The sequence below is a fragment of the Rhinolophus ferrumequinum genome, chromosome 11, assembly GCF_004115265.2.
Source record: "Rhinolophus ferrumequinum isolate MPI-CBG mRhiFer1 chromosome 11, mRhiFer1_v1.p, whole genome shotgun sequence".
In the NCBI taxonomy this organism is placed as follows: Eukaryota; Metazoa; Chordata; class Mammalia; order Chiroptera; family Rhinolophidae; genus Rhinolophus; species Rhinolophus ferrumequinum.
This window is the reverse complement of record NC_046294.1, coordinates 16,593,787-16,614,942: the sequence shown is the minus strand read 5'-3', so window position 1 is coordinate 16,614,942 and position 21,156 is coordinate 16,593,787. Positions and strand designations below refer to the sequence as shown.

General features: G+C 43.5%; 1 protein-coding gene across 2 annotated transcripts in view; it reads left to right on the top strand.

Moving 5' to 3' along the window:
* The window catches only part of ALKBH3 (alkB homolog 3, alpha-ketoglutarate dependent dioxygenase), a 32,476-nt gene extending 11,787 nt beyond the window's left edge, over positions 1–20,689 (top strand). For both annotated transcript variants that reach the window (XM_033121780.1, XM_033121779.1), the window contains exons 8-10: positions 1,880–2,089; positions 18,684–18,782; positions 19,530–20,689. In XM_033121780.1, coding sequence (XP_032977671.1) covers positions 1,880–2,089; positions 18,684–18,782; positions 19,530–19,622 — 402 coding nt within the window. In that variant the 3' untranslated portion in view covers positions 19,623–20,689. The remainder of the gene's footprint in view (positions 1–1,879; positions 2,090–18,683; positions 18,783–19,529) is intronic.
* The last annotated feature ends 467 nt before the right edge of the window (positions 20,690–21,156 follow it).

Sequence of the window (21,156 nt, the reverse complement as noted above, 5' to 3'; positions counted from 1 at the left end):
GCATAAAGCTCTCTTGCTACAAACCAAGTATGATGGTTGAGGAAAAACACTATGTGATTGTTTAAGCTGTAAGTTGAACTAGCTGCTTTTTTCATGACCATTTTTACTTGGAAGAACAACTGGCAGGCAAACCATACTTTTTCAGAATTGAGTATTTGGCAGACATTTTCTCACAAATGAATGAAGTGAGTGTCAATTCAAGGGAAACAATGGACAGGATTTATTAATAATGATAAAGGTTGAATTTCAAGCAAAAATTAAAATTTTGGAAAAAGTCATAAGCACCAGGTTGTAATAAGAGCCTGACCTTTCCCATGACTTAGCCTTTTCTGATGAGCTCAGTGGTAATGTTGATGGATGTGATTTTTTTGATATTGTATAATGAAATGTGTCAACAGTCAAAAGATCTGCATAACTCATTGAACCAATATTTTCCAAATGACGAATGCTTAATGTTATAGAATCATGCAGGATCAAAAGATTCATTCAAAGTGCAAGCTGGACCAGTGGATTTAAATGTAACTGGATCTGAAAAGTTTGTTGATACAGTTTCAGATTCCACATTGCAACTAACCTTTAAGAAATCAGTACTTGTTGAGTTTTGGTGTAATACCAAAGAATATAATTATTTGAAAAGACTATAAAATACTCCCTTTTCTAACTACATATCTGTGTGAAGACAATTGTCTTCATGTACTTCAACAAAAACAACATACTGTAACAGATTGAATGCAGAAACAGATATGACAGTGAACTCTCTTCAATTAAGCCAGACTTTAAAGAAATTTGCAAAGCAGTGCCACTCTTCTCACCAATTTTTTTGTATGGGAAAATATAGTTAGTATTCATAAAATGATACTTTGTTAACATGTAATGGGCTTGTTTTTTAAATGAATTAACCAATAGCTTAACTTTTTTTCAGTTTTAATTTTTAATATGGTAAATATCATAGCTGAAACCCATATAAACAGAAGTTCTATGGGGTCCTCACTAGGTTTTGAAGTATAAAGTTTGAGAACCACCGTCCTAAAGGAGGCTCTGTAAAGCACTTGAGATTTCTTGGAGGAAAGACGTATAATTCTAACAAGAACCAATACAAACTATGCTGATTGTAGCTCCGAAGTACAACCTAAGGTCAGGGGTGATAGCTTCCTGTAGTATATGTAGCAAGACAGTGAGTTCCAAAGTGTAAACTATACAGATGAAGTTGGCACACAGGAGTCAGAGCTATGGATGTGTTTAAATCTTCTGTAGTTCACAGACTGTACACTAATCAAGGCCATGCCATGATTCTGTTCTGTACTAATATTAAAATAATATTAAAATACCTTTTCCCTTCAGATTCTGTTTTTAGGAAACTAGCCACTCCAGAAATATTAAATACCGTCTTAAAAAAGCAGTTCTGCCATTCACGATAATATAGAAGTAGAATGAACACAGGGCCACCTAGCAGGAAAGTTGTTTCACTCCTCAGATTTTAGTCTATATCTGCTAACTACCTGGCAACCTGTCAGCTGTGGTGGCAAACCATACTCTGCTCTACTCACCACCTTTCTGACTTACCAAGGTCACTGCCTGAATATACCGACTGTTGCTTCTTTTCGAGGGTCATGTATCTAACATGGAAAGGATGAGATGGCTAGATAGGCCTGGTCCTCATGGCATTGTTAGGTCAAATTTAGTACCTAAAAAAATTGCAGACGTCAGTTTGCTTCAAAATAGAAACAATGGGAGAGAATTAAACTACTCTCCTTGCCTTCTGTTTATTGCATACCAAGTGGTCTGCTTATTCCGTGCTTCTGATTGTAATTTGACTGACTTGGTGCTTTCTGTTTTTCTACGTGGCCACCACTTTCTGTCTTACGTGAACTGCAATCAGTGGCATCCTGTGCTGCGCACACTGAAGAACCAAATTGAAGAGAACACTGGCCATACCTTCAACTCCTTGCTCTGCAATCTTTACCGAAACGAGAAGGACCGCGTGGACTGGCACAGTGACGATGAACCGTCGCTGGGGAGCTGCCCCATCATTGCTTCGCTCAGTTTGGGTGCCACACGCACTTTTGAGATGAGAAAGAAGCCCCCACCAGTGAGTATTCTCTTTGCAAACATGTTTATGTTCTTCCTGCCTCCTGTTACTCTGTGAAGAAAGTGGAGCTCCTGGGTTCTGATTTAGGGGATAGGAGAGTGTGTTTTATTGATGAAATGTGTTGAACTGATCGCTCACCCCATGGTTAACTTGTGGCTTCCAAAGTGCCTCTTCATCCCATAGACATTGTCTGCCATGTGTCAGGTCCTTGGAGCTCGTTGTCATCGGTGGAGAGGACAGACACTGTCCCTGCCCTCATGGAGACGGGACAAACAGCTATTACTATTACTCAGAGCATTACAATTCTGATAATGCTCTGAAGGAGAACTTATAAAGGGAGGGCCCACGCTAGTGGGGGCGAGAAGGGAAGGAAGGGGGCTCAGAGAAGAGGCTTCTGAAGAAGGTTTTCCGTGTTCTTCTCTGCAGTGTTGCCACTTTTCCGTGAGGAAGCATTCCATGCCTCCTCACTGCCTTCTCTGCCTTCTCGGGAAATACTGATGAATCTGTAGTTCTTTCAGAGACAGGAAATTGAAGCCAGATTGTCAGAGGTGGTGCTCTGTCCACGTTCAAGTTCAGAAGCGCTGACTAAACTGCCTGTATAATGACTTCAGTTTTCCATCCTAACGTGTAGCCCTTACGTTACATGACGTTTGAGGGCAACAGGGCTGTTAAAGTTTTAAGTCAAAAACTGTAGAACCTCAGGACCAAGAAAGACAGTAGGAGCTCGGAGAAAAAGGCAAAGCTCTACCAAATCATCGCGCTTCCAGGGCTGGTGTCTTTTTCTAACTGAGGTTCCCAGTCATCCAGTTTATAACATTAAACCAGACAGTCAGTGTGGAAGGCCTGTGAGGCGCTGTCTCGAATATGACTTAATCCAGATCATGTAATTATTAGTTAGTCCAGTGCTCATGTCTGTTCTTCATCAAATATACTTCTCTGAGAACACAATTAACGGACTGGGCTCTTTTCCTGACATGTATTTGGGTTTCCAAGCACAGGATTTTGAAGCATAATGTGTTATTTTTCATTTATGTCATTTAAACACCTTTTGTTGGTTTAGATTTTCTTTGCTTTATTTACACAGAACCTTTGGTCTCTGTTAGTGTGGGATTGTCAGTTATTGAGTGAACCTGCTCCCTGAGCTCTTGGAGTAGGCCTCACAGTTTCACTGGCATTCAGCCTTCTCCTGTGCCCGGGAGTACCACTCGAGGCGCAGACTACCCACCCTTTGCCATGTCCTTTTTAGGGCTGGTTATGCTTTGACTACGCAGGCTTTCACTCCGTTAAAGCCCAAGTTCACACATGTGACGAATTCGTCTTGCCCTTAGTAAGACTCCTGCTATATGAATAGCAGGGAAACACCACGTCTCATTTTTCAGTTCAGACCCTCTTCTCCAGCCAGGTATATGGAACCCCAACTACACGCTGGGCCCTGGGGGCTGAGGCTGTGGTGAATGAGTAAGGTGAAGTCATCTTTCTCCTCCGGCAGCTCCTCATCCGACACGAGCCTTCCTCCTGGAGTTATCCTTCCATCCTCTGACGGGCAAATAAGCTATAGTACATCTTGGATAATCTGTACTGTAATCCTAGTCTCTAGTCCTTCCCAGTTATTTTCTTTGTTGCCTACTGTTTCTTTACACACGTATACATACCACCCCCTTCAAAAAAAAAAAAAAAAAACACAACTTTTTTGGGCCTATTTATAGATTTGAAGCTTAAGAATTCCCAAAGCATGCTTTCTGGATAATTAATTTTACTCTATAAACAGTTTCCAACTAGTACTAAGCATTAACAGTGTTCTGGTGCCCAGGATACACCCCATCCTTATACACCCCATCCTTTTCCCCTCCAGGGAGCTGAAGGTCTTCATTTTCTCATATAAAAACATCATTCGTGGTGATCAAGAGCTGTTTCTTAGTAGTATCCTTTAGTTATGTTATAGCTCAGTGCATGGATGGAAAATGTAACTATCTCATAGCATTGTTTCTCAGGGCTACCATTTGGAACAAAATCTGTTTAAGAGGGACGCTGCTTGTACTGAAGCTCTGTTTTCTCAAGGCTTCCTGGCCTGGAGTGAACATGAGTGAAAGAAAATATAGGCTGCGAAACACTAAAAATGGGGTAAAATCCCTTTACTTATCTGCCAATAGCAAGGGAATCTGCGCTATAACTGTGGTAGATAATTCGATAAAGTTACAGCTGTAATAAGTAAGAAAATTTGAGCTCTTGAAACAAATGTTGGCTGAGGAAAGAGATTGGGGAAGAAATACAAATATGTCGGTGCTGCAGGTTATTCACTCTAATAGTTTTGGCTTCCTGTATAGTCTTAACTATGGTTGAGTTTGATGCAATTATGTATTCCTTCAATTCTGGCATTTGAGATGGGGAAGTTGAATGTTAATATATTTGAAAATATAAGCATGAATAAGTGAATACAGTTTAAACATGAATTTTTTCCCCAAAACTTATAAGTTCCGTCCTTGGGTAAAGAGTACCCACGTTTGAACTTTTTGAAAGACTCCTTCAAGTTTCTTTAACAGATAAAGATCTGGGGCTCCGCAAATTTACCTAAACTAGAAGTTCAGAAGCCTTTTTTTGAGTCGACAGCCTTGGAAATGTATCTTAGAGTACCTCATCTTCATCTTGTTATAATGATCCCTTTTCTGAAGGAGGGAAAAGAACTGGTTATTGTAGATCTGTCTCTCCTTTCCTTTCTAAACTCCGGTGATAGCTCTGAGAACATGATTCATACAGCCCAACGTAAAGCATAAATTAAAAAGCATAAATTCAGTTAGTCTTCTGTGTGGGATTTGTAGGAGTCTGACTTTCTGTAACTCAGGGACCTATCTCGGTATATACCATTATAAGTTGTGATTTTCCTGTCTGTCACCAAGACATTCCGAGTGTGCTAGAGGTTGTGGGAGAGAATCTTTCAAAAACTCTAGTTCGTTTTAACGTATCAGAAGGAAAACTAATACCTTTTTGAGTTGAGTCACATTTTCTCATATGAAACTGACAGAGAAAAATCATGAGATTTCCTGCACTTAATTCAAGTAATGCAGTGTTTTAAGACAAGAAAAAAGCATCTGTTTTGGGCCACTTTCAAAGAGAATTATAAGGTTGTTGTTCTTTTTTTGTTTTTTTTTGCATTCAAACTCCTCCACCCCTGCAGCAGCTGTTTGTTTTGGTCTGGCACCTTACGCAGCTCTCTGTAGCTGCTGATCTGAAAGCTGCCCCAGTTCCACACGTTGCATTCCTAACCATTTCTCCCTGTGCTGAGATGGTGAGGAGATCGTTGTTTCTTCAGCATCAGTGCCCCTCTGATTCATGCACTTGGCTCAGCTTCATGCATGCATCGTCCCCAGGACTAAACATGTCACTTCTCCACGATGCCAATCCTTTTTCACTGTCATCTGGTCCCAGTCTGTCAGCTCCTCATTCATTTTTATTCCAAATTACCATTTTCTTTAATGGTAATGAGGTACTTGGAAGCACAGTAGACTTGCCTGCTCTTGCTCTTCTATTCAAGTCTATTCAAGTAGACTTGCCCGATCCCTTCTTTTGTTAATTCCATTAAGGACTGAGTGAACGACACCGTATCTATCTTCCGGCCAATGTCAGGATACACTGCCTTAAGACAAAAGTAAAGCTTAGCAAATATACCTCAGCAGACATTTTTTAGAAACCAAGAACCTTTTGTAAACTACCAGGCTAGGCTTGTTAAAGCTTTTCTATACTCCTTGTCCCAGACCCAGTTGTACTTTTCAGACTGCGTCGTGTCCCTGTTGTAAAGATTAGTCTGGTTCTTTTCCCAGCCAGCTTTGATTCTATACTGAAAAACAAGCTAGAAGAGGAACTACAAAAGCTATTTGGCAGGCTGCTATTTCTTTGTCGGTTACCATGGAAACAGTGATGGCTGAATTGGGGGGTTATTAGATAATAGCAGGAAGTTTGGGATGCACTGGAGATTGAGATGCCAAAAGCCTTGTTTTTCTAGCAAATTACTCCTGGGTAAGCTCTGTCCTTTATCAGCTGGATCCTGAGAATGGGAGGGGCTTCTCTCCACCTCGAGCTGATTGAGTTGAAGCAAGTTGGGCATTCTCTAACCACTCCTCTCTCTTCTAGCACCTTCTGAAGGATATGAACCCTGTTCATCTCACCACTTCTCATAGTGGAGGCTCTGAGAGCTCCCACAGAATTGGAGCTCTTAGTGCTTCCTTGCTAATTGTTTTTTTACACACTGCTGGGAAGAATGGAGCATAAAAAGGTCAGTTTGATCATAAATACTGGCATTGTTCTAGAAATTTAGAAGACATGAGGATATTGGAATCCAAAATGATATAATACTGACTTGCTTACCTTTGAAAATTGGGTAAACCATGTGTAGTAGTTCCTGGAGTCGTGCCGACCGCCACGTGAGCCAGCGCCTGCCCCCACTGTTGCTAGGCCGGTCATCCGCGCTTACTAGTCCATCTTCCGGTTCTAGCATCTGTCCTGAGAAATGTTAATACCTGAAAGAAATGGTTGATAACCACTGTCTTTTTAATACATACCCTAATGAAATTTAGAAAATCAGATTTCGTTTCCTGTTTCTATCACTGATGTTGGTAAAAAGCACTTACATGCCTCATTTGTACTTATTCCTTTTTTGTAAATGGGGCTGATAGTTGGTAGCTATGATGGGAGTAATAGAAAAGTTTTCCCAGGAAAGACACTATGAACGTTGTTGTAGTAATCAGTGAATTCTTAAGTGTTATAAATGGTAGATGTCATGGTGACTTTTCAAATGTGGAAATTGAAAAAGGAAATGAATAGGAGTGCAGCTAAACTGTAAGATTCCCTTGGCCTGTGAAATGGCATTCATCGAGGGAGCAGAGGGGAGACTTGGGGAGAGTAAAGTGGCTTGGGGATCAGGAATGGTGATTGAGTTTTTGAGCTCTTATGTCTGGGGTCGTTTATAAATGGTTTGGAGAGGCTGAGTGAGTGAGGGAGTGAGTGATGAATATGTGCGTGTTTAAGTGGATAAAGACAAGTAGTCCTGGTAGGGCTTGAATTACCTTCAGACTTGACATCCTTTGGGAAGTGGGAATCACGTGCTTCCTTGGGGCCTTGTCTCAGGCGAGAATCCATGCCCTGACTGCCATTGGGTATAGTTAATTTTTGCAAAGAACCCTCCAGTTTTGTATGGCTGGTGACAGTGCTTTAGTCTTAGGAGAGCAACCTTTTCCAAAGTGATTTGGCGTGTTTGTGTTTGTCATGATTGGACATGAGGGTCTGCTTACAAACTTGCCTTTTTTAGACCATATCCCGATGGTAGGGTATTTTCCCCTCCCGTTTGCTATACTCATAAGAACTAGTTCTAAGCCTTCTAGTGATTTTCTCATCTTTCTCAAGTCACATGTTCATGGTGCATGACTGCTTAGCTGTGTCAGAAAAGAGCTTGGTGAGTTTGAGGAAGAAGGAGGAGGCCCCATGCTGGAGGAGAGCAGCAGGGGATGCGATGGGGAAAGTGGGTAGGGCCAGATGCAGAGACTCATGAGCCTGAGGAAGGAGCAGATTTTATTTTAAGCACATCAAGGAGCCATTGCAGTGTGTTAAGCAGAAGTGTGACATGATCTGATTGATAATTTTACATGGTCAATTGCTACCATGTGGAGCCTGGACTAGAAAGGAGCAAGAGGGGAAGCCAGCTGACCAGGTAGGAGGTTGTTACACCTTGTGTATACCTGGGATCAAGGCAGAGAAGGAGAGAGGTGGATGGAGCTCAAAGGAGCAGGGACTTTTAAGAGGGGCATGAGAATGATGGTCTGAAAGAGTTCCTGAGGAGTGTTGCTTGTCTCTGAGCTGCACTGGATGTGAGAGACATCTGCACCTTCCACGTGAGAAAGTTTCAGGGAATTTGGAATCTTCTGGAGACAGGTAGGTTTTAATTAGGACAAGGAAATGTAGAGGGGACCTTCAGAGCAATGAGGTTGAGGATTTAGGGGTATTTGCTTGTTACTGAATGGGAATTTCAAAGGACACTGTGGACGGGTGCCTGAGGAGGAGTGGGGAGGGGTTATGGCTGTCAGGCTGTGTCCAGCACAGTTTGAGAATGAGCGTTCTGGAATTGATGGGTGACTGCAGGGTCTGTGCTTTTGCTGGTGATTGGCATCGACTGGATGTCCGGAATGGTGGAGTTTGTTCTCATAAGCTCTTAGAGGAAGGAGAGCATTTGTTTTTGGTGCTACAGTCTTAGGTGAAAGCTCTTTCAAGATACCCGTTCCTTTAAGTTGCATTTCTTGGAAATACTGTATTGCCCAGAATGGAATCTTCATCAGTCAAGCTCTTCTGATTTCAAATTAACATTCAGTATAGCTAGAATGTCTAGGACAGTGAGTATAAAGCCAAGTTTGTTTTTGCTTAAATTCAGCAACTTCTCATCTCTCTCCCACCCCCTGTACTGTATCAACAACAAATCTGAACAGCAAACACCGCCAGCAGGTGTGTCACACTAAACTTCATCATCCTTGAACGTGTCCAGGCCGGGAGGAAAGGTGGGAGTCCTCATGCTGGGCTGAGATTTAGATGCCTACAGAGAGAGCCTCGGCTGCAGTGGACGGCTGACCAGACCTCCCGGGCCCTCTTCTGGGAGTGAGTGAGGCACGGGTGAGGCCGGCCTTTGTGCGCTTTTGAGAGCCCTGGGTGGCTGGGATAGGGTGACAGACCGCACTTGCCGCTCCCTTGTGCTTCGTGTTCTTACCTCCCCGGAACCAACTCAATGCCAACAATCAGGGCAGAGTATCACAAAAACCCAAAGGTGGTACTTGTATGTGGCAAGGAAGTGTAAAGCCGTTTTGAACAGTTAACCTCAGAGATTTCAAATCCATACATTAGCTAGCCTCCTACGTTAGCAGATCTTATTTCAGAAACAACGGCTTCTGTTTTTAAAGTAATGTATTTCAGATCGATGCTGAGGATGTCATTTAAAGTGTGGTTTGAGTCAGCAGAACAACTGTAGAGATGACTTTGTAGGGTCCTAGCTTTGTTGTCTCTCCATAATTTCCATAACTAGTCTGTTTTTTTGGTCCGATTTCAAAACTACATTAACCACTGTGGACAAAGTCCAGCTGTGTTCTTGTATCGGCGCTGTAGGAACAGCTTTGCAGTCCAAACATAGCAGCGAGTGCAGATGATCCGCGAAGCAGCCAGATTCTCAAGGGCAAGGCAACACCACAATTGGGGGGCGGGAGGACCTGAAAAGAAATGATTTTAAAAAGGGGAGACTGTTGGCCTAGTCGTAAGTTGGGAGATAGGGCAAGCAAAGGGACAGGTGGCCTCAGCAGGTTCCGTAGCTGGAGCGCAGGCCAGCATTCAGTTTTCCAGCATCATTTCAGCCTGTGATAAAGCCTTGACTGTTCTTTTCAAGCAACTCTCCATAGGTATGATTCTTGGACCACACCGCCGGGGAACTCCTATTGTGTCTGTTACCATCTGGAGGAAACCCTTTGCTTGACCCTGCAGACATTCTGAGTAACAGCTTGGTGTTTTCTTGCTTTTGAAGCATGACGTCTGGAATAAGTTATCTCTGTCTGCAGTTTCCCTTTCCTCATAGCCTCAGTCACTCTTGAAAGACCTCTCTAGACGCATGCCCACCACTCTGCTGGCGTACGGACACCGCCGACACAGAGCAAACACACCGGCCTGTTCTCAGTCACCATTCTCTTGTACTATTGGTGAGCACATCCCTCACCTCTCTGCTGAAACCCAACCATCTTCTAGCTGGCTTTTCTTTCTCCTTTTGGCTTCTGAAATACTATATTATCTTAGTTATTCTCATACTTTCCTCATTGCCACTTCTCTACCTCCTTTGAGGTTTTTTTTTACTTTTTTACCTTCAACCCCTTAAATATGGATGTTCAAGATTATCTTTGATTCTGTTATCTTTGTCTGCATTGTTTTTTGGAGGTTATAAACTGGCACTAGATTGTAAACACCATATGGTCAAGGACCATTTCTGTCTTATCGTTATGGCCCCAGCATTTAGCACCGTGTGTGTGTGTGTGTGTGTGTGTTTGTAAGTGTAAGTATCTTTTGAATGAATAAGTTTATAAATAAGGTCTCATTTGTTCTTATGCTTCAGCCACTCCTTTGGTGGGATGAGTTCTGAATCTCTTATTTCCAGCTTTGACTTTTATCTCAAGTTCCAGTCGTCACTTTCTACGTCTTTGTGAGACATTTCCACGTATAACAGCACATGTGACTTCTAACCTGAAATTGTAAAATCAGCTCTATTATTCTCTCAGAAAAACCGTAATTCCATTTGCTGATAAGTCCATTTATATTCTTATCTCACTATTCTCTTGGTCAGTTTAAAAATATAAGTTATTTTCAGTTCTTTACTGTTCTCTTATTTTAATTGTTTCAATTCCTAAATTATCTCAGTTCTTTCTTAGAGAGTCTAAAGAACTCATCACGCTCACAGCTGCAGGCTTCATCCTAGGCTCTTTTTACCACGTGTCTAAAACTAAAATGACTTTTTTCTACCCTGATGTCCTTCATTCCAGTTTTTCCTCCCTCAGTTTTGTCTTGATACCCAGATGTCAGATATTTTCAGAACTAGTTCTGGAGTTCTCATTCTCTCTCTGTGTGTGTCTCCTTCCCCCTCCTCCCCACCCCCAAACATTGATTGAGCACCTGTGATGTAAGAGGTCCTGTGCTCACTCTGGGGAACGTGACAAATATGGGCCCTGCCCTCATGATGGGGGTGGGGTCACGGGAGCAAGGTAATAATCAAATGAACAGAGAGAAATAATTGTTCCCAGATCTGAGTTTGGATTTTAAGTACAGTGGGAATGAGGTTGTGACATGATCTGGTTTATATTTTAAAAGATCACTCTGGCTACTGTGTGAAGAATAATTTGGGGAGAGGCAAGAGTAGGAGACTAAAGAAAAGGTGGTTCCAGTATCTTCAGTGGGAGATGCTGGTTTGGACTAAGATGGTGGCAGTGGGGATGAGAGGTGAATGAATTTGAGGTATGTTTTTGAGGGTGAACCAACAGAACTTGCCAGTAGTAATTTAGACGTGAGGGCAAGAATCAAGACTGACTCCCAGGTTTCTGGCTTGAGCAGCTGGTGGTGTAGGTGCTATTCACTCAGGTGAAGGAGGAGCAGGGGTCTTTGCCTTTGATTGTGGCCTGTGGAAGGTGGATTTGTGGAGGGAGTCAGAGTGCCGTCTGCATGCGAGGTGAGAGGCCTGAGACTCCAACGTGAAATAGGCCGCTGGCTAATTAAGTCTGGGGTCAGATTTCACTTGGGAATTGTTAGCAATAATAGTAAAGTGATGATGGCAAATACCAAGTGTATAGTGCTGGCTCTGTTCTGAGTGCTTTACATATAATCCTCCAGTAATCGTATGAGGTCGATACTGTCCCATTGTACAGACGAGCTGGACGCAGCGCAGTGTTAAATCACTTGGCCAACGTGGCTCATAACTGCTTGTTGAATTGAACTGAAACTAATAATACAGATATTAGGTAAAGCTATGGAATTGCACATTATCATTCAGGGCAAGACAGCAGAGAAAGGAGCAGAGAGCCAAGAGTGAGCTCACTGCTTTCATCATTCTTCCAACTCAGAAGTCTTTAGTTGCTCCTCCTGGGCCAAAAGATAAAATGTAAACCCCATGGCCAGACTGTCAAATCTTCACATAATCTGTGCCCAACCTTCTTTGGTCTCTTACTGTTCCCTGTACGCTTGCACCATTTTACTAAATTATCTCTTTGCTCCTTTGGCATGCTGTCCACCTTCCAAGTCACTTAAGTCCTGTGTGGGCCTCGATGGCCCACTGTAGCCTTGAAGCCTCCCTTGATGCCTGCAATGCAGAACCAGTAATAATAACCACATGTCAACAGTTTGCTGTGAGCTTGGGAAGTGAGAAACAGGTAGCAGGCTTGTACTTTGCTCGTTTGTGTTTTGTTTTTCAAAGCATCTTCGTAGTAAAACAAATGGACCATGTTTTAGACAAGGAGCTCATCTAAGGGATGAGAGCTGACGTGGGAAACCACATGTCTCTCTGGTGGCTCACATCATTCGTTTGGAAGCGTATTTTGCTTTCAGCGGCCTTTTCTGATTCCGTTGGGGTCACTGAGATGAAGAATATGATTCTTGAAGATGAAGTAGCATTTGTGTCCTGCTATTTCTATCAGGCACTACCATGGGGAATGGCAAAGGGGGAATCACAGAAGCCCAGCGAATGACAACTGGCTTTGCTTGAGCATTTACCAGCCAAAGAGGATGACACGACACGGTCATAAGAGGAGGAGACGTGTGACGGGTCCATCAGCAGCACAGCTGGGCAGCTCTTGAGCTGAATCTTGAGCTGAAGCCTTATTTTGTTTATATTACCCAGTGTTTTAAAAAAAACTGAATTAGCTGCCAAAATGTATAACTCAGGAGCTTTCACATAAAAATCCCACTTACCAGCTTCCCTGGAAAATCCAGATCAGGCACCGCTGGGGAACTGAGCTGGAGTTACAGAGCTAGTGCTCTCTGGTACTCCATGGTCGCCACTCCCCGCTATGGTACACGAGGCCCACACCCCTCGTTTATGCTGCTTGCTGGTGTTCGTGACCCTTACAGTACAGTTAGGGTGCCGTGTGATTAGGACAGGCACTATTACAGGGTTTCAGACGGAACAGAGGTCACTTCAGAGAGTACAGTATAGTGGAAACTATACAGGCTTTGGAGCCAGGCAAATGTAAGTTCAAGTTCTAGGCCTGCCTGCTTCCTGCCGGACTGTCGCCTTAGAAACGCACTTTCCCTCCTTTGCTTAAGATGAAATGGATACTGTCACTTCCCTTAAGGGGTTGTAGTGAGGATTAGCAGTGAGGTAGTATAGTACCTAACATGACCACCCCTGAGCGGCGTGAACCATGGTTGATCCTGTCCAAAAAGTCCAGCAGGATGCCTTGGTTTAAGTAGCTGGAAATTGTAATAAAAAGAAGCCTAAAAAAAAAAAAGAAAGAAAAAGAAATCAAACTCCAGGCGGATTAAAGAGTTAAATATAAAAAATGTAAACTCTTTTTTTTTTTTTTAACTAAAAGGAAATGCAGTTGTATATTTAACTTTCCTCAGGATGGGAAAAGACTTTCTAAGCATAAAAACTGTGGAGAAGAGCCAAAGAAAGGCCAGTAGAGTTGACTCAAATTTTTTTAGCTACTCTGTTAAAATATAAACACAGTTAGAAGGCAAAAGCAAATGAGAAAATATTTGCTGAAAGTATGACAGACAAAGGGAAAATATCTTACTATCTGTGGTTACAGATCAGTAAAAAAAAAAGGTGTTAATATCCTGTAAAACAGCAGAGAAAGGACATGAACAGAGAGATCATAACAGAAGAAATGCATACAGCAACTAGGCGTGTAAAAGACTATTGAACTGGGTTATTAATAAAGAACTCCATGTTTGAAGAATGAGTTGCCATTTCTCCCTAAATTTTTTCATCATTGTCAGTTGATAATATTCAGTGTTGGTGATGTGGCCAGAAGATAGGTACTATGATATTGTTCTGTTGGAATCATAAATTGCCACAACCTTCTCAAGAAGGCAGTTTGGTGGTGAAATTAAAGTGCTCTAAAGTTCATACCCTTGGATCCAGTAATTCCATGTTTAGGAATATATCCTAGAAATAGACTCCAGTGTTTTGCCCAAGACCTGCTTGCAGTAGCTTTTTCTTTCTCTTTTCTTTCCTTTTTTTTTTTTTTTAAAGTAGTGCTGCTATATTAAAATCTCAGTCTCCAACCATGCCTACCTAACTGCTATATCCGTAATACTAGCACAGTGCCTGACACAAACAGGTGGTCAAAAAATGTTTGCGAGTTTAAAGGAGGAAGGATATGTTCATACAAAGGAATATCATATAGCTTTACTTTTCAAAGACATAGACATTTTTAAGACAGACAAACACTCACAATAGAATGTTATGATGAAGAGTCCGTGGTTGTATATGTAGAATATTCCCTGTATGTGTGCTGTATGCATTCTGGATGATTGGATGAAAAGCGGGTTTTATATTTTCTTGATGCTTCAGCACATCGTTATTGATATGGGGGATGATAGGCACTGAGCATATTTTGATAGGGCAGGACGACATACGAGGTCTGCCCCCATGCACGTACATCAGCAGCGCTGTACAAACAGCTCGGTGAGGTTTCATAACCCTGGTATATCATGTCTCACAGCTGTGTTGCTGTCGACATGTGGAGGTGTCTTGCTGAGTGGCGGTCATTATTGTTGCATGTTTTTGTGTGCCATCGCAAGAATGTCTGAGCTTGAATTAGAGCAACGAACAAACATTAAATTTCTTGTTAAACTTGGCAAGAGTGGAAGTGAAATGAAGGACATGTTAGTCCAACTTTATGGGGATAATGCCTTGAAGAAAACGGCAGTGTACAAGTGGACTAAACGTTTTTCTGAGGGGAGGGAGCGCATCACTGATGAAGAAAGGTCAGGATGGCCAGCAAAGAGCAGAACTTATGAAAACATTGCAAAAATCCGTCAAATTGTGTGTCAAAATCGTCGGCTGACTGTGAGAAGCATAGCAGACCAAGTAAACATCAATAGAGAAACAGGAAAATCTTAACTGAAAATCTTGGCATGAGAAAGGTGTGTGCAAAAATGGTTCCAAAGGAGCTCACTGATGAACAAAAGCAAAGGAGAGTTGAAGTTTGCCTAGACCTTTTGGAGAGGCAAGACGATGTTTTGGGCCTTGTTATCACTGGTGTTGAAACATGGGTGTACCAATACAACCTTGAAACAAAACATTAAGAAGTTGATGGCAGTCAGTCAGTTCTCCATGACCAAAAAAGTTCCTTCTATCCAAATCCAAGAGTCAAAACACTGTTGCTAACCTTTTTTGATATCAGAAGGACTATTCATTATGAATTTGTACTAACTGGACAAACAGTTAACCAAGTTTGCTATTTGGAAGTGCTGAAAAGGCTGCATGAAAAAGTTAGATGAAAGCGACCTGAACTTTTCACCAACAATTCATGGCTCTTGCATCACGACAATGCACCAGCTCACACAGCACTGTCTGTGAGTAGTTTTTAGCCAGGAAACAAATAACTGTATTGGAACACCCTCCCTAGTCACCTGAACTGGCCCCCAGTGACTTCTTTCTTTATACAAAGATAAAGGAAATATTGAAAGGAAGACATTTTGATGACATTCTGGACATCAAAGGTAATGACAACAGCTCTGATAGCCATTCTAGAAAAAGAGTTCCAAAATTGCTTTGAAAGATGGACCAGGCACTGGTGTCGGTTCACAGCTCCCCAAGGGGAGTCCTTCGAAGGTGCCCGTAGTGAGATTCAGCAGTGAGGCATGTAGCGCTGTTTCTAGGGTGAGTTCGCGAACTTACTTGTCAGACCGCGTCGTCATCCCCTCCTCATTGTCGGTTGATAATGTCCAGGGTTGGTGATGTGGCCAGAAGATGGGTACTGTCACATTGACCAGAGTGGGAAGGCAGACATTGAATAAGTAATTACAAGTGCGTTGTTTACTTTAGTAAACTTATGTTACTTTTATAGTGGAAAGAAAAACTATGCCAATGAGGATTTTTAAGCTTTGATGGTTGTAATTTCTAAGACGCCTTTTCAGGACAAGGAAGGAGGAATTATGTGAAAAATCTATGTAGATCTCATACAGTGTGAAGTTACGTTTCCAATGGAAAGAAAAACGTGTAGATTTCCTTTCTGTTGGGTGGTACGGTAGTAAATGACATAACAAGAAGTACACGCAAGCTTTTCTTCCTAAGCAGCATTTTTCTAAAGAACAGAATAGGCTCGTGTCTTGTGAGGTGGACATGAGAATTGTGGAACTTTGGGAATCCCTGCCATTCCTTGGAAGTTATAATTAAGCGTTCAAGTGAACTGGCTGTGGTTGGGAGGGAGGGCGGATGTTGATCAGCACTAATGTGAAAATACAAACTTTGTTCTTTTTACATCTACTCGAGAGGTTTCAAATGTGGGGAAAACCCAACAACAATAAAACCCACCCTGTAGACTGATTGTGGCTTTAAAAGCCTCTTCCATCAGGGACGGAAAATTTTATCCTAGCCATGGTTTTGTTTTGTTTTGTTTTTGGAGGAGGGGCATTGTTTTGTTTTGTTTTGTTTTGTTTTGAAGAAAGACCAGAGTAAATCAGAAGGGTTCCAGAGCTGTGTCTGGGTAACTTAACCATGCTTAACGACCGCGAATGCACTCCTCTAAACAGTCTGATTTGTGCTTCCACTGTTGCTTATTCATTTATCAACTCGAGCCTTTGTGCACAGCCACGTGAGCTCCTCTGGCCTAAGTGGAAAATGTTTCTGTGCACCTTCTTTAAGCTCACGGGTGGCACTGCGGTGTGTTGCCCCTCTGGCCCCAGGAGAAGGAAGCATTTGTGAGCTCTGTGTTGCCTTGGTAGAATCCCTTGCCCTCTTTTATATCTATCTCCTGCAAGTTAGGAATGCATTTTCTAGGCCACGAGTGTTGAAAGGAACAAATAACAAGCAGCAGAGTGACGGCATCACCCTTCACAGTGGCTGCACTGTGTACTGCTGTTTCCGTTTGGGACTGATGAGAGCAGCTCCCTCCCACATGAAGGCTCATCCTCTTCGACTTGTTGGCATAACTAATGGCTATATTGGACGTAATGTGTTTAAACCCACCCGAGGCTTTCTCTCATTTGAAAAATTCAGCTCTTAGGAACACGAAGGGAAATGTGGATGTGCTGCACGTCACTTTACATCAGTGCTGGTGTTTCCCTCCTACACTTGGAATTCTCTTTCACTTGCGAGGCCTACTCCTGCGTCATGTTTCCAGGTAGAATTACAGTGCTCACCTCTTTCCTTCCATCGGCCTTAGCACCCTGTCCGCCCCAATAATGTTCTTAATGTTCTACGAGATCTTCGTCTCAGGATTGTCTTCATGTGGTGGTGAAGTCTCTTTCCCCTGTCCTTCATCCCACTCCCTGCCCTGGTATCTGTGCTTGGTCAATGAAGCACTCCCTGCTGGTGTGGAGGGCAGCAGAGGTCCTGCCTCTAGTGCGAGAACCTTGACCTGGTAACTGGCTTTGCAGCCTAATTCCAGGAGCCGTGAGCCCTCTGATCGCTTGGACAGTGCGCTCCCTTCTGATACCTTTTCTCCAGGATAACAGACATCTCCTCCGTCGGGAATACTTATTTCAGAGAGCGCAACCTTTTGCTTTTCTGAGATGGAGCTGGGCCACCAGAGGACAGAGTCACCTTCCCACTGCTGTCTGGTTGGCTGAGGGGTCGGAGGGGAATGCTTTGGTGTGTGCATACCACTGGAAGAGAAAAGGTGACAGACACAATTAAAATCAACCACTGAAACCAAAAGTTATTTCAAACATTACTTCTTACCTTCTGCCTGTGAAAAATAGGACTGCTTGACAAACTCACTGCCAAGGGTTGGGGCCTAGAACTTAGACTGTTTATGCAAGTTCCTTATTTTGATTTGGATTTTCCTGGGGGGGTAGCATTGTAAACAGTTATGTCCTCAGAAGCGCCCCTGCAATAATAAACATAAACACAGTATTGCAGTGAAGTCCATCCTTCAGTAACCCAAATGCAGTCCCTTGCATTGGAAGTGAAGCAGATACTGAATGAATCTGCCCAAAACGGAGGTGAAGAACTCAGGAAGCTCGGCTCTGTCCCAGCCCCAACTCCCCACAGGATCTTTGTTGCTGTGAACAAGGGAGTTGTTTGATGCACCCCCTTGTCAGCCTTGGAGGAGGAAGGACACCTGTTGGCTGCTGCACAGGCTGTGCTGTGAAGCTGTTTCCAATATTAGGCAGGAATTGACTATAAGCTCCCTGGAAGAAAGGGCCGGGTAAATACCAGGCGTTTGCATCCTAATTGTTTAGGAGTTGCGGTCCATTCTCCAAGGCTTAAGCGGTAGGTCTCAGTTTGCACCACTGTTCTGGTCAAGCCAGAGCTCACTTCTTTGAGATAATGTTACTGTTGACTGTTCTGGAAAGAAACAGGACTGTATGTCCAAAACACCAAAGCACTGTGGGAAGAATCGTGACTGGTCTTAACATAGGCACCTATTACTGAATTAGCATACATTGTGAAAGGCTATCAGAGCTCACCATACCATGTCTTGTTTAAAAGCCCATTTTCCCACACTCTATCAGAACACAGAGCACAGCATAAAGCAGACGTAAAGAGTTCTTACATAAATGAATTTTAATTCCTTCATAAGCCACCATGGGCTTTTCTGCATCTTGGAGCGATAATAATAATAGCACTTATCTCAACTTACTACGTGCCAGTCTCCAAATGATTTCCACACGCTGCTTCCTTTGAGGCTCACAGCAGCCCTGTGTGGCAGGTGCTGTCATCATCCCCATTTTACAGAGGAGCAAATTAAGGTACCAAGAAGTGAACTAACTGGCCTCAGGCCAAACACCTGCCGAGTGACAGAGCCAGTCAGTGACCCTGCGGTCTGGCTGAGGAGAGGCCTCTCCATGTGTTTGACCCGAGTCACGTTCTGTTGCATCTTGGTCACAAGCAGAAAAGTTCAGTGCCATGAATGCTGTTTTCTAGGAAGAGAATGGAGACTACACGTACGTGGAAAGAGTGAAGATCCCCTTGGATCACGGCACCTTGTTAATCATGGAAGGAGCAACGCAGGCTGACTGGCAGGTGAGAATATGCGAGTAATAGTGATGCCCTGTCCTGTGGAGACAGCTTGCGGACTGCCTTATGGTTGTTAGTGTCTGCAGTCAACGTGCTGTGAAGCAAGTGGCTTTTGTATTCAGCAAGAGGCAATAAAATGACATCGTTGCCAAGGAGTTTTGATGCCGTGGCCATCCCGGTGGCCTCTCCAGCTGTGCCCCACAGGACTTCCTGCAGTGATGGACACGTTGCACATCTGTGTGTCCCCATGTAGGAACCACTAGACAGCGTGACTGGCCCCTTAAAATGTGGCTAGCGTGCCGAAGACCGGGTTTTAATTCATTTACCTGACTCAGGTAGCCAGGGGCTGGCATACTGAGCTGCACGGCTCCACAGCTCGGGCCAGGTCATTTCTAAGATGTGTAAATTAATGTGAGAACATTAGCGTGAGAGCAGGATGCCATGTCTTTCTTTGGTCTCAGCCATTTATTTGTTTTCTTATGAGATGTGGGGAAATGGCAGGAAGCTGAGAGGAGGAGCAACAATCAGAAAAGATGCAGCTCTCTCACTGGGAGGGTCCTGGCATCGCGTAGTGAGCGTGGGAGTGGGTCTGTTTCAGAGACGGAGACCTTCCTCCACGAGACTCTGAAGAGCTTATTTAAGGGGGGATAAACTCGAAATCCGTCTATGTACTCAGAAATAAGTTTTAAATTGCTGTGAAATAAAAATGTGTGTGTGTGAGTTTATGTCAGAGTTATTTCTGTTTCCGTTTAGCATCGAGTGCCCAAAGAGTACCACTCTAGAGAACCGAGAATAAACCTGACCTTCCGGACAGTCTACCCAGAGCCTCCAGGGGCGCGCTGGTGATACGGAATCTTGGGGGGAGAAGCTGTGCTGACACTGAGCAGACCTTCCATCGCGAAGACGCTTTGAGAGGCTGGTCCAGCTGGTGGCTGTTGGGAAGATGAGGGTGGGCTTGGCTCCCCGGTCCTGGCAGGTGACAGCCAGCAGGTCATATTCATAGTGTTTACTTTGGGAACAGTTATCCCTAATCCCATCTTGAAATCACATATTTTCTTTAGGAGAATTAAAAACCCCGTGGCTCTGTTCACGGATGATGGTTTCCATACGCGCTTTTTCTCCTGCTGTCCCCTGCCTTATTTGAAGAACTAGGAATGGACTTTGCCTCCGGGGTAAATCCGCACGTGTTTGTTCCTTGTGACTTGCGTGGCGATATAAATATGCGTCAGGGACCCTGGAGCCTTCCGTAGGCAGACAGCTGTGAAACCCAAACAGAGGTGGTTTCGCAGAGCTAGACTCCTTAACGTCGTCACCGTGTGCTGCTGCGATGGAAAGCCGGATGTTCTGGGAGCACTTTCGTCAACTCAATCTCCTTGCCTGTCAGTCTTTTCGGGACACAGACGGGTTACAGGCCTCTGAATAAAGAGTGAAGGCCAGCCATCCTCAAGCTGCCACACGGACTACTTGTGATGCAACAGAAAACTGTCCCCTCAAAGGGAGAAGTACTTGAGTGATGTCATGAGAAATTTAGGCTAAGAGCAGCAATGCCCTGCTAGCGACAGCTGTTCCACATAGATTTGTTTCCCCTAGAGAATGGTTTGAGTCATTCAAACCCAAGCCAGATAGAAACAGGAGCAGTCCTGTAGGGAATAGACTCAGCTACCTAATAGTTCTCTTCACTTTAGATTTCGGTAGTCCTGTGACTAAGGCTTTCTTGTGACTCAGTGTCCTCAAGAGTCAAGGGTTAGTTCATGTTAGTTCATGTTGTCACCGAAGTTCCCCAAACAGCACAGAGTTGCTGCCCCTTATTGCATCATAAAAGCACGTGTCTTCTTGACCCCTTGACTTAGGAGCAGTGTGCCAGATTAATTTCAGACCAAGGTATGAAAAACCTGAGAGAAAGCAAATGGGTGAAAACAGGGCAAGAGAGTTCAAGTTTCCCTGGCTGCCTGTGGGGAAAATTTACAGAGCCTTCTTGCTTTTGATCGTGTTTCCATTCCATGCTGTAAGACTGATGATCCCATGTTCGTGGCCACGTGCCAAAGCTAGGCAGGCTCTTCCCAGAACTCGAATGTAACGCCATGCCTGGCCAGGCTCTGTTCTCTGACAGGTTCTCGGGCTTCTTGCATTGGAGTCGCTCCATGATTTTTTGGTTCACATTGTTGCACATTGCATGTCTACAGCTCCTTTCTGAGAACTCCTAAATGCTTTATAAAATCTGAGCATTATACCAAACCTTCCTGTGAGGGAGGTACAAATCACCATAAAAGTAAAATAAAATCTTGTTTTAATTCCTAGCTTTTCTCGTATTAAAACAAACAACACCTGGCCGGGGTGGTGCAACCAGCTTGGTTATGACTTTGCTACATGACACTGTGAC